The sequence below is a fragment of the Fistularia commersonii genome, chromosome 21 (genome assembly GCF_037954325.1).
Source record: "Fistularia commersonii isolate RoL2024-O1a breed Wild chromosome 21, RoL_Fcom_v1.0, whole genome shotgun sequence".
Lineage (NCBI taxonomy): Eukaryota > Metazoa > Chordata > Actinopteri > Syngnathiformes > Fistulariidae > Fistularia > Fistularia commersonii.
In genome coordinates, this window is record NC_141304.1 from 2,985,581 (window position 1) to 3,001,010 (window position 15,430).

General features: G+C 47.4%; 1 protein-coding gene across 4 annotated transcripts in view; it reads left to right on the forward strand.

Annotated features, from left to right (window-relative positions):
• Positions 1 to 1,010: 1,010 nt before the first annotated feature.
• Positions 1,011 to 15,430, forward strand: part of dip2bb (DIP2 acetate--CoA ligase B (putative)b) — a 35,628-nt gene continuing 21,208 nt past the window's right edge. For 2 of the 4 annotated variants that reach the window (XM_086168335.1, XM_086168337.1), the window contains exons 1-7: positions 1,011 to 1,342; positions 9,272 to 9,343; positions 9,460 to 9,612; positions 11,637 to 11,762; positions 11,831 to 12,118; positions 12,208 to 12,348; positions 13,895 to 14,014. In XM_086168335.1, coding sequence (XP_086024461.1) covers positions 1,255 to 1,342; positions 9,272 to 9,343; positions 9,460 to 9,612; positions 11,637 to 11,762; positions 11,831 to 12,118; positions 12,208 to 12,348; positions 13,895 to 14,014 — 988 coding nt within the window. In that variant the 5' untranslated portion in view covers positions 1,011 to 1,254. Of the gene's footprint in view, positions 1,343 to 9,271; positions 9,344 to 9,459; positions 9,613 to 11,636; positions 11,763 to 11,830; positions 12,119 to 12,207; positions 12,349 to 12,481; positions 12,500 to 13,894; positions 14,015 to 15,430 lie in introns of all 4 variants that reach the window. The other 2 variants (XM_086168336.1, XM_086168338.1) reach the window with 2 other exon arrangements.

Sequence of the window (15,430 nt, forward strand, 5' to 3'; positions counted from 1 at the left end):
ATATATGAATATATATGAGATAGTGTCACGCAAAGGCGCAAGCACTATAAATACACAAGCCTTAATAAAAGTAATATATATATAGTATATCAATATATATAAGAACACAAACAATGCTGTGTTTATTAGGATTCTTGTTTCTTCAGGGTTCCTGTGATTTTGTGTATGGCTTTTTTTATATTTATATGTATATAAACAAGTGTGTGTGTGTGTGTGTGTGTGTGTGTGTGTGTGTGTGTGTGTGTGTGATAAGAGTGTCAACACACATCACCTGTGTTTATTATGACTCGTTTATTTTGTTTTTCTGTTCCTTCATGTAAGGCTTTTATATATTAATTCTCGTATATATATATACACTCATATATATGTATGTGTATATATATATATATATATATATATATATATTACATTACATTACATGACATTGAATTTGGCAGACACTTTTATCCAAAGCGATGTCCTCTATTGTAAGTTGCTTTGGATAAAAGCGTCTGCCAAATGCAATACATATATGAGAACAATGTCAACACACAACCCGGTGTTTATGATGACTCTTCATATAGTATGTCTGTGCCCTTTTTGTGAGGCTTATATATTGAAGAACATATATCCCTTACAATGTAAATATATGTATAGATAGATAAAAATGTCAACACACAACGTGGTGTTTAGTTTAGTATGGCTCTTATTTATTTACTCACCAAAGAGAAAGGATATATTTTCCGTGCCTTCGCTTGAGGCACATATATATATACGATCATACATCACACTTTATATTTCTATGATATATATATGTGCATAGAAGCAATGTATTATGACCCCTGATTATTTATTACAATTATTGTTGTTATTTCTAGTGTGGGGTCGTGTGGGGTTGGGCGGGGGGCAAAGGAGGCGACGGCAGGGGGAGCAGGGAGTCCATCCCTCCATCCCTCCATCCCTCCATCCCTCCATCCTCCCGTCACGGCGAGCTCCGTCACGTGACCGAGCGACTCCCCCGGCGAGTTTTTTTTATTCTTTTTTCTAGTGCGCGTGTGCGTGCGTGTGTTTTCCTCCCCCCCTCTCCCTCCTCCTCCTCCTGCCCCTGTGCTCCCGCAGCCATGGCGGTGTCGGAGGGGCTCCGGGACGGCCGGCGCGTCGTCGCCGCCGCCGCCGCCGCCGCCACCGCCGCCGCCGCCGCCTCCTCCGTCTCCGCCGTCACCGCCAACGCCGCCGCGGCCCACTGATCGCCTGACACCGGGGACCCGCGCAGCCATGGCGGAGCGAAGCGGCGTGGATCCGGCGGCTCTGCCCAAACACGTCCGGGACCAGCTGGCCGAGCTGGATCTGGAGCTCTCCGAGGGTGAGCGCTCCTCTTTCCTCCCGGATCTCCGGTGACTTTCCGCGGAAGTTGAGCCCCGTCGATCCCGGGTTCACGCCGGACGCGGGGCCGGGGCGCTGCCGCAGAACGGCCGGGCCACGACCGTGACACGCGCACGAACACGCATATGTGCGTGTTCGCACCCCGTTGTTGTTGTTGTTGTTGTTATTATTATTCATGGACGGGAATCGCGTGCACGCGTCTCTCGGACTCGCCGCTACGTGCACGCGGCTGTCAAAGAAAATAGGTCAACTTTGTCATCCCGTGTGTGCGTGTGCGCGCGTTTGTGTGCGCGGTCCCATGTCCGGAGGGTCGATGCCGCGGTCCTCCCGGGGGTGCTCCTGCCCCCCCACCTCCCCCCCGCCTGCGGCCGCAGCCGGTGCAGCTCCCAGGTTTTGTGCTTGTGTGTTTACGTGCATGCGTGTGCGTGTGCGTGTTTCCGGCTGTTATGCAAGTCTCCTCCCCGCGCAGTGAATCACAGTGGCGGCAGTTTGATTGGAGCTGCGGCTCTCAGGTGCCCCGGGGGTGGATGAGTAATCTGTAATCTGTCACGTGATTTGTGTGTGTGTGTGTGTGTGTGTGTGTGTGTGTGTGTGTGTGTGTGTGTGTGTGTGTGTGTGCGCCCCCCCCCACACACACACGGAAGTACCTGAGTAAAGGTGACGCTTACAATTTTTTATTCACGCATTCACCCCTTCATTATGTGTGTGCAGCCTGAGAGAGCTGGGATTGGTTGAGAGGCGGGTTCACCCTGGACCAATCACAGAGCCCCATATAGGGACATGAAACTGTTCACCCTCTCATTCTATTCCATTCATCCACGCGCCATTTTGGCTCAACCATTCACTCTCTCACTCACATGCCATATAGACATATAAATATTCACCCTCTCATTCTATTCTTATCTCTATTTCATTCATCCACTCATCATATAGAGACATACAATCATTCACCCTCTCATTCGCACAGCAAAGGCTGCTATAACAGCGTAATAACCTAGTTATTACAAAATCAATCATGTGAATCACCTGGAAAAAAGATTGATGGATAAAAGAATTAAATTTAGAAATTGTCAGAAGAAAAATGGATTTTAATTTCCCTGCCGTGGATTTCTGAGGGTTTTTCTTTTGTGTGTTATGATTCATGCCATATGGAAGTTACTGCAGCCCTGTGATGACACACACACAGAAACACAAACACACACAGGTCTAATGTGGCTACAGCCAGTTTGTCGTTGTGTGCAGGATAAGTGGTAGCTATTCCATCACGAGTGAAAGAATGAAATGATGGATGGATGTCGCTGTCAGTAGATGGAGGGATAGAGTGTGAGATAAGAGGATATGTATCATTTTCTCAGGTGTTGGAACTGCTGACTGAAGCCATCATGGTGTGTTCAAGTTCCGTGGGTCTTCTGACCATGGCAAAGCCATGTGTGCGTGCATGATTGTGTGTGTGTGTGTGTGTGTTCCAGTTAATAATAGTCACCAACCCACAGCGAGATAATAAGCAGTGAGGGGGAAGATGATGGATGTCCTCTCAGTGTTACTAAGTGACAGACAGCAGCCGGAAGGAACCTCTGGAAAACCAGGGTGGGCTATTCACCCTGTCATTCACATGACACATACAGACACACAACCTTTCACCCTCTCATGTCATATAGACACATACAACCATTCACCCTCGCATGTCATAAAGTGATATATAACAATTCACCCTCTTATTCACAAATCATATAGACGCACAACCATTCAACTATTCACCCTGTCATTCACACCTTTACATACATTCAGCCATTCACCCTGTCATTCACAGTGAGACATGAATGTGTAGGAAGAAGAAACCGGCCAGAGCCGGTTCCGGTCCCAGTCCAAGTTAGTCTTGGTCCTAGTTGAAGTTTCAGTGCTAGTTCCAGTCCAGGGACCAGGGACCCATTCCTAGTCCCAGTTCCAGTCCTTGTTCTCGGCCCCAGTCCTATTCCCATTACCAGCACCAGCCCCAGTCCCAGTCTTGGCCCAATCTGTGTCCCAGTTCAGTCCCAGTCCCGGTCTGATTGCTATTCCTAGCCCGGTCCCAGTCCTGGTCCCATTTCGTGTCCCAGTTCCAGTCCCGGAACCAGTCAGTGTTTGAGTCCTAGTCACAGTCAAGGTCCCAGTGCCAGTCCTAGTCCCGGTTCCAATTTCAGCCGCAGTTCTGGTTCCAGTCCAAGTCAGAGTCTTAGTCCTCCTCTCAGTCCCAATCCCAATCCCAGTCCCAGTTCCAGTCCTAGTTCAAGTCAGAGTCTGAGTTCTAGTCCCAGTCCCTGCCTTGGTCCCATTTCGCGTCCGAGTCCCAGTCCCAGTCTCAGTAGTGGTTTGGGTTCCAGGCGGTGTCAGAGTCTCAGTCATAGTCCCAGTCCCAGTCCTGGTTCCAGTCCTTGTCTTGGTCCCGCTCCGTACCGTGTCCCAGTCCCAGTCCCAGTTACAGTTCGGGTCCCAGTCTGAGTCAGAGTTTTAGTTCTAGTCCCTGTCCTAGTCCCAGTCCCAGTCCTGGCCCTGGTCCCAGTCCACCGTATGAATGTCGTTGACATGCCAACTATCTCCCTGTTGTGGCATCAGACAGGTTTTTTTTTTCTTCGAAATTTTAACCACCATGCTTCTTGATCTATGATTGCTAAGACCAGTAGCGCTAGCAGCCACATGCTAATAGCTGACCTGATACAGTAATAGCTTTCATAAAAGACCTAATGGTGGACACCTGGTGAGACGCTGCAGTAGAAGAAGCTGCGCCCCCGGGGAACCTGACCAATGAGGGAGCCCGGGGGAGGCCCTGGAGAAGATCTTAGGTTGCTATCATAACTTGAGTGCAGATGGGAGAGGTAGGGGATCATGGGATTTCCTTTGGCGGAGTATGGCAGCACAGCTAGGTGCTAGGCTAATGCTAACTTTGAACTTGTTTTAAATGGTGGTACTTTTAGGAGATGCAGCTCCTCTCCGGAGAGCCCGGAGGAACCCCGCTCAGATATGGGGATAAGATGCAGACTCCACACGGGAATCCAACTTGGGACCTTCTTGCTGTTAGCAGGAGGCGCTAACCTACTTCCCTGAGAAAGTAGATCCTCTGTGTCCTCACCTTGGATTCTTCTTGTATCCCCTAAATAGATGGGGAACTTCATCCAAATGAAAAGATACTTCTGCATGCCAACTTGGAGAACATATTCCCCTCTGCCCGTGTCCACCTTTCGAGTCGTCATCAGCAGAACGAGCGCTTGACGCTCAGCGAACGCAACATCTGCCGTTTCCACTGCTGGGTCACGTTAGCATGCTAATGTTTGATGCTACACGGAGGAGAGGCAGGTCTTCATCCCGGCAGCCTGTAATACGAGGGGGGGGGGGGGGATTAGGTTATGGCCCTGCCTGCATCTCAATCTAGGTCACAGAGCATCAGGGGGCAGCGAGCTCTCCCAGCCTCTGAGTCAACGTCGGCCGCCGCCGCCGGGAGCATCTCCCTCCCATCCGACCCAACGCCTCGCTGCTCCGAGCGCCGCTGCCATCTTAGCTCTCCGTGATTAAAAAAAAGAAAACACGGCCAATCAGACGGCGTGTAATCAGGAAGACGGGATGGTCTCCATCTGGTCCAGGGTTGGGTCCGCATGCCCCCCTGAAGGCCGCTGTACTTCCGCATGTCCCCCAGGAGGCTCCGCCCCTTTTTGGTTTGTGGAAACACAAACAGCTGGGTTCGAAATGCACCGCCGTCGTTATATAACACCCCGTGTGTATAATGCATCCTCATACACACACACTGAGGAGGATGCGCTGAAGCGTAGCATAGGGGAAAAAAAAGGACTGAATAATTTAGATGAGACAGACAGTAAATGTTGCAATGGACGCCGAGGTCCCTCACTTCCTGTTGTTGAAGAAACAGGAAGTCCCCCCCTCCCGAGTAGCCGAGCGCCATGAGAAGGTGCGGCGCCGTGTCATGGCTGTTGTCCGCCTTCTCGGGTGTCCACGCTTGGCTTGGATTGCAGCGTTAACATGTCCCGTCCTGCCCAACACACATACACACACACACACACACACACACACATACACGACCCTCACCATCTCCACCTCAACCTGCTGCAAACGCCTGACCCCGTTGCCAGGGTGACGAATGACCCTGACCTCCTTCATGGCTTCATTTTAACAGTGTCACTAAAACCAGATCAGAAAACCTTTCCATTCACCCGCTTGCATACACACACACACACACACACACACACACACACACACACACACACACATATAGGGAACACCTATCTTAAATATGCTCCATCAACTCACAGAACTTATAACATTGATTTACACTCGTCTCCTGAGCGCACAGCAAAACCGCGAGTAGCCTTAATAAAGTAGCATTGCTGCGAACCACACACACACACACACACACACACACACACACACACACACACACACAGATCTCCATCACCTCACAGAACTTTTAACATTGATTTGCACTCGTCTCCTGAGCGCACACCAAAACTGCGACTAGCCTTCATAAAGTAGCATTGCTGCGAACCATACACACACACACACACACACACACACACACACACACACACACACACACACACACACACACACACACCGGTGGCGCTAACCAGAGCATTGGTAGCAGCTCAGAGCCAGGGGTTTAGATGGGGAAAAGAATTGAAAACAACATTGTAAACAGCAGAGTCCGGTCTGTTTACCCAGAGGTCAAAGGTCATCCTGATGTTTCTTGCATGTTTTTAATGCAATCTTTTATTCTGCATTATAAAGTTTCATTGCTCGATTTCATGTCACTCAAGCATCAGTTGAAAGGGAAACAAAAACAACCCGCCGTTTGTCCGGACCCGGCAACAGAAGCGCCTTTCCCGTTTCCTTCCTCTTGGGTTTATGTGACCGCTGAGACACCTGTGCCCCCCGTTTTTACGTAACCGTCGCAGAATCATGGCGTTTGGCAACTCGCTGACGACTCCCAGCTTATGGCACCTTGGGAGGTGTGTGTATGTGTGTGTGTGTATGTGTGTGTGTGTGCTTTTATTCCTCCGGCCGTCCCCGGGGGGCCATGTCTTTGTGAAATTGTGTTGTTTCTCCTCCAGTGAAACACGAGTCACTGCGTCAACCAGATCGGCCACACCTGTGTCTGTGTGTGTGTGTGTGTGTGTGGATGGGTGTGTGTGTAAAGTTTGCAGCAATGCTAGGTTATAAGGAGCCTAAACACGGTCTTGGTCCGTGCTCAGGAGATAAGTGTAAATCAATTTTAAAAGTCCAGTGAAGTGATGGAGGTGTGTGTGTGTGTGTGTGTGTGTGTGTGTGTGTGAATTGTGTGTAAATGGCTAAATGCTATCCAGTATAAAGCGCTTTTGGAGCAAAACAAGAAAACCTAGCCATATTATATCTTATCTTATCTTACCTTGTCTTAGCAAACCTAGCCTTATCTTATCTTATCTTATCTTATCTTATCTTATCTTAGCAAACCCAACCTTATCTTACATGATGTTATTTTATCTTATTTTAGCTAACCTAACCTAATATTACATTACTTTACCTTACTATCGTATCCTATGTTTGCTAACCTAACATCACCTCATCCTATGTTGCTGTTATGTTATGTTATGTTATGTTATGTTATGTTATGTTATGTTATGTTATGTTATGTTATGTTATGTTATGTTATGTTATGTTATGTTGGCTAACCTCACCTAGCCTAACCTAATCTAATCTTAGCATGGCTTACTTTACTTTACCTTGGTATCTTGTGTGTGTGTCTGTGTGTGTGTGTGTGTGTGTGTGTATGAGAGAGAGTGAGAGAGAGAGAGAGATGTGTGGACGAGGCTTTTAGGCTTTCAAACCTTCCCTCTCCAAGCCATTGTCCGAGTGTGTGAATGCACACCCGGTTCCTGAGGCCCATAGTAACAGGAGAAGGCTGGAGAAGGTCTCCTTGAGGACCTGCTGCTTGTTTTTGTATTTAATTCCGTTTAATTTTTAAGCAGACGGACTGATATTTCACCCGAAGGACGCCGACACCAACGCGTGGTGGCCCATGTGGCCTCCAGTGACCCTCCCCATCTTACCAGGGGGCCTGTAGAACAGAAATGTTTATCCTTAGGGCTACACTATACCGCCCTCTACCGGCCTGCCTGGACTTCTCACAATATCTGCTGCACAATATTATGATTTATAAGCAGGTGTGTGTGTGTTTTAGCGCTAAACATGCTCTGTATCTTAATGATGATGTTCAGCTGATAAACAAGTCTACACTTGAACTTACAAGCGCCCCCCAGTGGCAGGCATGCACTTTTGCATCATTATGATGGATATGTGTGTATGTGTATGTGTGTGTGTGGGGAGGAGTAAGATACGTGGCTTTGTGATAATCAGAGGTTTCCAGTGTGTGTGTGTGTGTGTGTGTGTGTGTGGCTCCCCAGGACATAGGAAGTTCAGCTGGTAAACAAGAGTGTCCCCCTCTGAATGAACAAGGGGAGGGATGGCGGTGGACCAAAGAGGGGGACCATATGTTCTCCTCCCATCCTCCACCCTGGACCTCAAGGGTCCACACACACACACACACACACACACACACGATTAAATGTGTGTGAGTTGCTGACCTGGTGAAAACCCGCGGGTCTCATCGAACCAGCGCTCGATTGAGCTGCGTCAGGCGTAGCGTTGATGCATGTCAGTGTTTTTTTTTTTCCCGAAGACGAAGGCAAACAAGGAAGAGATAGAGAGAGAGAGAGAGAGAGAGAGAGAGAGGGAGAGAAAATAGGAGTGGAAGAAGAGAAGAGAGGTCAGCAACTCATTATAATTCAGACGGCGCCTCTGAGGGGTACGAGGGGAGTCTCGCTGCAATTCAGATCATCTCAGGCGAGCGTGTGTGTGTGTGTGTGTGTTGCTGGTTTCAAGGAGGCCCTCTGTTGATATGCCACCTGAAAAACGCCGTTCGTCGCCGTGGTTGGCGTGAAGGCCTCACAGATCTACGAATCTTTGCCCATCGCTTTCCCTTACGCAGTGTTCGGACCCCCGAATTCAGTCTTCTGTGGCACCTGGACCCCCTCCGAACCCCTCCGGATGCCGTGGACTCGCTCCGGCCCTTCGCCTCCACTTTAACCCCCCCCCGCCCGAACAACAACAACAAAAAAAACAGATGAATTTCAAATCATCCAGATGGAAGTGTGATTACTCCTTGTCTTCATCCCCTCCTTCCCTGCCCGAATCTCTAACTCGCAGTTGAACCGCCTGTTCCCATGAGCTAAAAATACACCATGTGACTTAGCGCTGTACCGTTCATGCATTAATCATGGAAGTGTTTGCCTTCTTCCATGTTTTTTCCCGCTCCCCCAAGGGAGAAGGAGGGTGGGGCACCTGACCGTCTCAGGTGAGATTCTAAAAGCGCCGGTTGCACTTGAAAATGTTATAAACGGCGTATAAACGCCGCAAAACACAGGCGATGCATGATTGATCCCCGATTTGCCGTCACCACGGTAGCGGGGCTGTCAGTCAGCGACCTTCTCTCGTTCCCCGGCCTCACGCCATCTCCACGTCCTCCCGACTCGTCCTCTTTCTCCGCATCCCATCCCGCCAACGCTTCTGCTCCTTTTCCAAATTTAGCCCTCTTTTATTTTGCCCGCATTGGGCTTGGAGATCCCTCTCTCCTCCGGGGTTTTTGTTTTTGACGATATTTTATATCGATATTTTATATGGTTATCACGCGATGGCAAACTCTAGTTCGGTTGAAATGCTATGCCGTGTTGCATGAGCGCGGGCGAGCGCCATCTGGTGGCCGCGTCGTGGATTGCAGCTGCAAAATGCGTGGAAAAAATACAGTAGAAATAGGAAAAGACAACAACTTCTGGATCCTCCAAAATCCGTAGGGCCGATTCTAACACCTGGACTCTGTTTTCCTGCACAGGAGACATCACGCAGAAGGGCTACGAGAAGAAAAGGACCAAGCTCCTGGCTCCATACGTCATCCACGCACCAGGTAAACACACAGATAGAAGAGTGAGAAGGTCATGTCAATGCTACATGCAGGAAAGGTGTTTCTACATTTTCCACATATTTGTATTTTTATTAAAACTTCTCGTGGTTCCTCCCCAGTGGAGCCCCCACCTAGAAATGATGCGCCGCCCCCGGGTCCCAGCTCCTCCTCGGGCCACGGGCCTCCGCCCTGCAGCTCGTCCCGCTACCGCGAGCGGCGCTCCCGCAGGACGCACCGCGGCGGCGGCACCCGGGACGACCGCTACAGATCAGGTCAGAACTGTTTTTAAGATAACATCTCTCAAAGAGACCAATTAGCGTGTGGGCGTGTGTGTGTTTTTTAATCCGCGGTCAGCTTTCCCCCCCCGGAGGAAGAGCTCACCCAGAAATTCAAATTCGGTCGTCTTATGCCAAAGAGAAAAGGTCAGATCCGCCTGACGTGCGTTTTCAGACAAAAATAAAAAGAGAGCCGGTGAAAGCAGGTCAGGTTGGAGGTGAGCGCCCAAAGTCAACGTGTAAAAACCCACGTTTCCATCATCACGCTGATGTTTCCACATCTATTTACAATAAATACATACCGTGATTTCCAGACTATTGAGTGCACCTCAATATAAGCCGCACCGGCTAGCCCGTCGCTATCTCGGTCTTCCTCCTGCGCGCTAAAACCGTCAAAGTCATCTTCTTTTGTGTCAGAGTTGAACGGACACAGAATTTCCCGGTCATTTCATCGGTCTGATATGACGAGGATAAATGTTTCAGCGGCGTGAAGCTCGTTAGCGCCCCCCCACCCAAAAAAGTCCATATATTAGCCGCACCGTTGTTTACGTGAAAAATGTCGCGGCTTATAACACGCCTGTCAGCCTTAGTTTGGGACCTCGAGCATTTTGGGTACTCTACCAGTGTTGTACTGGGGGACTACTACCTAGTACTAATACTGGTTACCCAGTACTAACCCAGTACTACAGTAACATGTCATTTTTCTGGGTATTCTGTTTACACCCTGGGTGGCATTCACGTTTTGCATAATACGACCTCTTATTCACATGTCATATAGTGATATACAACTATTCACCCTGTCATTCACGTGTAATATAGAGAAATACAACCATTCATCCTCTCATTCACATGTCCTACATAAAGGCATTCACTCATTCACATGTTATATAGACATAAAACCATTCACACTGTCATCATGACATTATATAGAAATACATTCACCCTTACATTCACGTGTTACATGGACATGCATTCATAGATGGTCCACGTGTTCAAACCGCATCTCTCCGTCCCGACAAGTGTTTGGGTTGTTTCCCTGCCATGTGCGCACATGGATGGATGTGTGTGTGCACGTGCGTGGATGTCTATGGGATCCAACTGATGGGCTTGTGGGTGTCTTCAAGTAAAAGATTTATTTATTCAGCCATTTTCCCTCCATCTTCTGGCCGCGCACGTGTGTGTAGGCAACTGATTCTTAGCATGGCTTCAGTGTGTGTGTGTGTGTGTGTGTGTGGGACTGAATGTTATCCAGTATAAAGCGCTTTTGGAGCAAAACAAGAAAACATGAGTTTAAAAACATTTTAAATCACATACTCCATTTTTAAGCCCTGAACTAGAAACGATGCTTTGCACGTTGTTCATTGTCAGCCTTATCTTACCTTAACAGCCTAACCTAACCTTATCATATCTAATCTTACCTTATCTGAGCAAAACTTGCCTTACCTTACTTTATGTTAACTTACCTTACCTTAGCAAACCTAATTTACCTTAGCCTATGTTATGTTATCTTATCGTATCTTTAGTTATCTTATCTTATCTTATCTTATCTTATCTTATCTTATCTTATCTTATCTTATCTTATCTTATCTTATCTTATCTCACCTTACCTACCATCTTATTTTACATTACTTTGAAATACCTAACCATCTTATCTTGCCTTCCCTTACCTTAACTTACCTTACTATCTTTTGTTACCCTGTCTTACCTTACCTTAACCTACAGTACCATCTTATATTACCTGACCTTACCTTAAAACACCATACCATTTTATCTTACCTTACTAACTATCTTATCTAACCTTACCATACCATCTTATATTTCCTTACCTGACCTTAATCTACTGTATCATCTCGCAATCATATAGATACAAAAGCGATTGTGTTTTTTTAAAGGTAAGATCAGACAGTTTTATTTAAAAGCTGTGTATCTGACAGCTGCCTAATTCGGGGAATAAAGGGAATATCGTTATGTGTGTATATTTTTAACGTATAATCTCTATAAACTCATCCCGTGTTTTGCAGACATTCATACTGAGGCCGTTCAGGCCGCGCTGGCGAAACACAAAGAGGAGAAGATGGCGCTGCCCATGCCGACCAAGCGTCGATCCACCTACGTGCAGTCCCCGATCGAAACCCGCACCCCCCCAGGTAGGCACGGCAACGTCTCCGGGAAGGGGGCCCCGAACCAAACCTGTTTCTTTTCCCCCCCGCTCCAGACTCCTCGTCGGGATCCGAGGACGAGGCGTCCGTGCGGCGCCAGTCGTCCATGCCGGCGCCCCCGCCCGCCGCCGCCCCCAACCTGCAGAGCCCGGAGGCCTGGATCAACCGCTCCATCCAGGGTTCCTCCACCTCCTCCTCGGCTTCCTCCACCCTGTCCCACGGCGAGGCCAAGCCGCAGCCCCAGTACAAGCCCCTCTACAAGCCGCAGTACCAGCCACAGTACCAGGCGGCCGAGCCACAGCACGCCGCCGCCGTGGCCGACATGCTGGCGCACAGCCGCATCGGTGAGATGACGATTCAGTCACGCGTGTTTTAACCGCGCCGTCCGGATTAGAGCGACGCTGACCGCCGCTTCTGTCCTCCGCCGCTCCAGCACCCGCCGACAACAGCGCCCCTCCTCCGGACGTGACGGCCGTCCAGGCCAGAGGGCGGCGGGTGGACCTGCCCTCCGGCGCCGCCGTGCGGGGGATGAGCCGGGGGCAGAGTCGCTCCAGCATGATGGAGACGGCGGACGGTAAGACCCGAATCCCTCCCCCAAACTTCCTCTGCAACCCTCCTCCGGTGTTTGGGTTCTCGGAGATCTTGGAAGATCGGGTCTGGGTTCTGCTTCTAACGCTCTCTGTTTTGCTCTCCATCCTCCTCCGTAGCCAGAGGTAATATTCCCAGTAAGGAAACTTTCAATCTTTCTACGTTTGACCTCGTGCCCCGTCCCCCAAATCATCCCCCCAAATCACCCCCTTCCCCTTATGTTTGTAATGGATGTAGACCCAGTGGTCTCTTAAGATACAAATTCAATGTTGTGTATGTTGATTTTTTTTGTATCTCAAATGAAAGTTCCCCATTTAAAATAACAGAAAAGAAATTACTCGTCCACACATCTCTCTCTCTCTCTCTCTCTCACACACACACACACACACACACACACACACACACACACACACACACAAGATACCAAGGTAAGGTAAAGTAAGCTATGGTAAGATTAGATTAGGTTAGGCTAGGTTAGGTAAGCTAACATAACATAACATAACATAACACAACACAACACAACACAACACAACACAACATAACAACATAGGATAAGGTGATGTAAGGTTAGCAAACATAGGATAAGATAGTAAGGTAAGGTAAAGTAATGTAATATTAGGTTAGGTTAGCTAAAATAAGATAAAATAACATCATGTAAGATAAGGTTGGGTTTGCTAAGATAAGATAAGATAAGATAAGATAAGATAAGATAAGATAAGATAAGATAAGATAAGAAAAACTTTATTGATCTCCATCGGGGAAATTCCTTTGTCACACCAGTGTAACAGTTATAATGTCAAAAAATAAAAAACTAAATATGGATATAAATATAAATAGACAGAAGATATCAAGACATCCATGAATAGACCGCAGTAACAAAAGCTACGGCAGCAAATTGGTTTCAAAACTCACAAAATGAGGATATATATATATAATATAGAAACCCCCTGTAAAAGAATGATATTAATAATGTCAGGGATATCAAAAAAAAAATCATGGATATTGTAATATGAATCCTGTATAAAGATATAAAATCATGCCACACAAGAGATTGGAACACAACCCAAGATATGCGTACCGTACCAACGACATGAAACGTATTTGAGTTGCGGGAGCTCGTACCGCGCGTTTTGATTTTATCGCTCTCATCATGAAATTATTTTGGTATTTCAAGGATAGAATCGCTCGAATCGCACTTTGTATTTTAAAAAAAATCGTATATAAAGTGATTTGTATCTTAAGGAGCCACTGTATAATGTTAACTCCACGCACACGATGGCCCCTCACGTGGACCCCCCGCCACCCCCACCCACACCCAGCTCTGGCCCCGGGCCCTCCTTGTGTCCCCCCAACCCCTTGACCCCCCCGGTGCTGCTGCTGCTCCTTCACCATGGGATAGAAAGCGAAGGGTGAGGAGCAGCAGACTGTGAGACCGGACATCTGGGTTCTCCTTGTTCACAAGCACAGTGTGTGTGTGCGTTTGTGTGTGTGTGTGTGTGACCGCTGTGTTTGCCCCCCCCCCCCCCCTGTAGGGGTTCCCGTCAGCAGCAGGGTGTCCACCAAGATCCAGCAGCTGCTCAACACCTTGAAGAGGCCCAAGAGGCCGCCGCTCAGTGACTTCTTCACGGACGACTCGGAGGAGATCGTAGAAGGTGGGACGTCACTCAGATCCACTGACATCCACCGTGGTGAAGCAACGACAACCACCTTTTAATCATATGTCATATAGATGAACACAATCATTCACTCACTCAAGTCATATAGAGACACGCACCATTCACCCTCTTATTTACACAATATATAGACCAGTGGTGCCCAAACTACGGCCCGGGGGCCGGATACGGCCCGCCTCCACATTTTGCCCGGCCCCTGAACAATACCAGAGATGCATTATGATTTTTTTTTTTTCATTCTGGCCACATAATTGTGACTTGTACATGCATAGAACGTAGCATTCTATTCCACCCTTCTGCAGTCTGTGACTTATCTGAAACCCTTCCCTCAAAAAAGAAAAATCCTGGACGCACACCTGTCAAATAGCACAGAATAATGGCGAAAAGAGAGGTAAGAGAAAAATAGATTCAGTATGCAGGGTATTTAACCTGGTATGTGTTTTTAACTTGGTAGGTGTCGGTATCAGTTCGGTTTCATAGCCTGCTTGCTTTCTGGTTTTCACAGTGAATTTGATATGAGAGAGCTGGAAACAGTTGTGTCTACAAGAAACTTAATGTTCCTTGGTCTTTTTTTCTGTGAAAAACTTGAAAAGGCTTATTTGGTTATTATCCATTACATAAATAGTGTTTTTTATTTCATTAATAATGTTATTATTAATTTTCAGATTTTTTTTTCCTGTCAATATCCCAGAAAGGGTTAATTTTTGGTGATGTGTGGCTTTCTGGAAAACGATAATGTTTACGTTTAGACACCTCTGCTATCGTTATACTTTTTGTTACAAACTAGCCTGACCCCCGTCAGAGAGGGGAAAAGTTATATGGCCCTCGCAGGAAAAAGTTTGGGGACCCCTAACATAGACACACAATCATTCATACATCTCATTCACATCTCATTCACATCACATATAGAGACATGCAACCAATCGTTTACGCTCTTGATTGCTCTTACTCCCTCCACCATGCTGCCCTTGTTTTTTTAAAAACATTTATTATTATTTATTTTATTTTTATTGAATTTATTATTTGTTTATTATCTACACAACATATAACTATTCACCCTCTCACCCTTTTATGCATCCAACATGCATCATATGTCATATAGAGACCCTCTCATTCACATGTGACACGTTATATAGACATGCAACAACATTCACCCGTGTATTTTATTTATTTATTTATTTATTTTTAATTCCTATTGTACTTAGCCGAAGCAACTTTCTGTCTCCAAGTAAGAGCCACAGACGGATAGCAGATTTCTGGACTAGTACTGAACACGGAACTAGTTGGCGCTATTAGCATTCGCTAATGATTAGCATGAGAAGAAGTGTATCACAAATGCTTGACTGCACTATGGAGACGTAGCGACGTTCTGTCCCAAAATAACACCGTCGACCG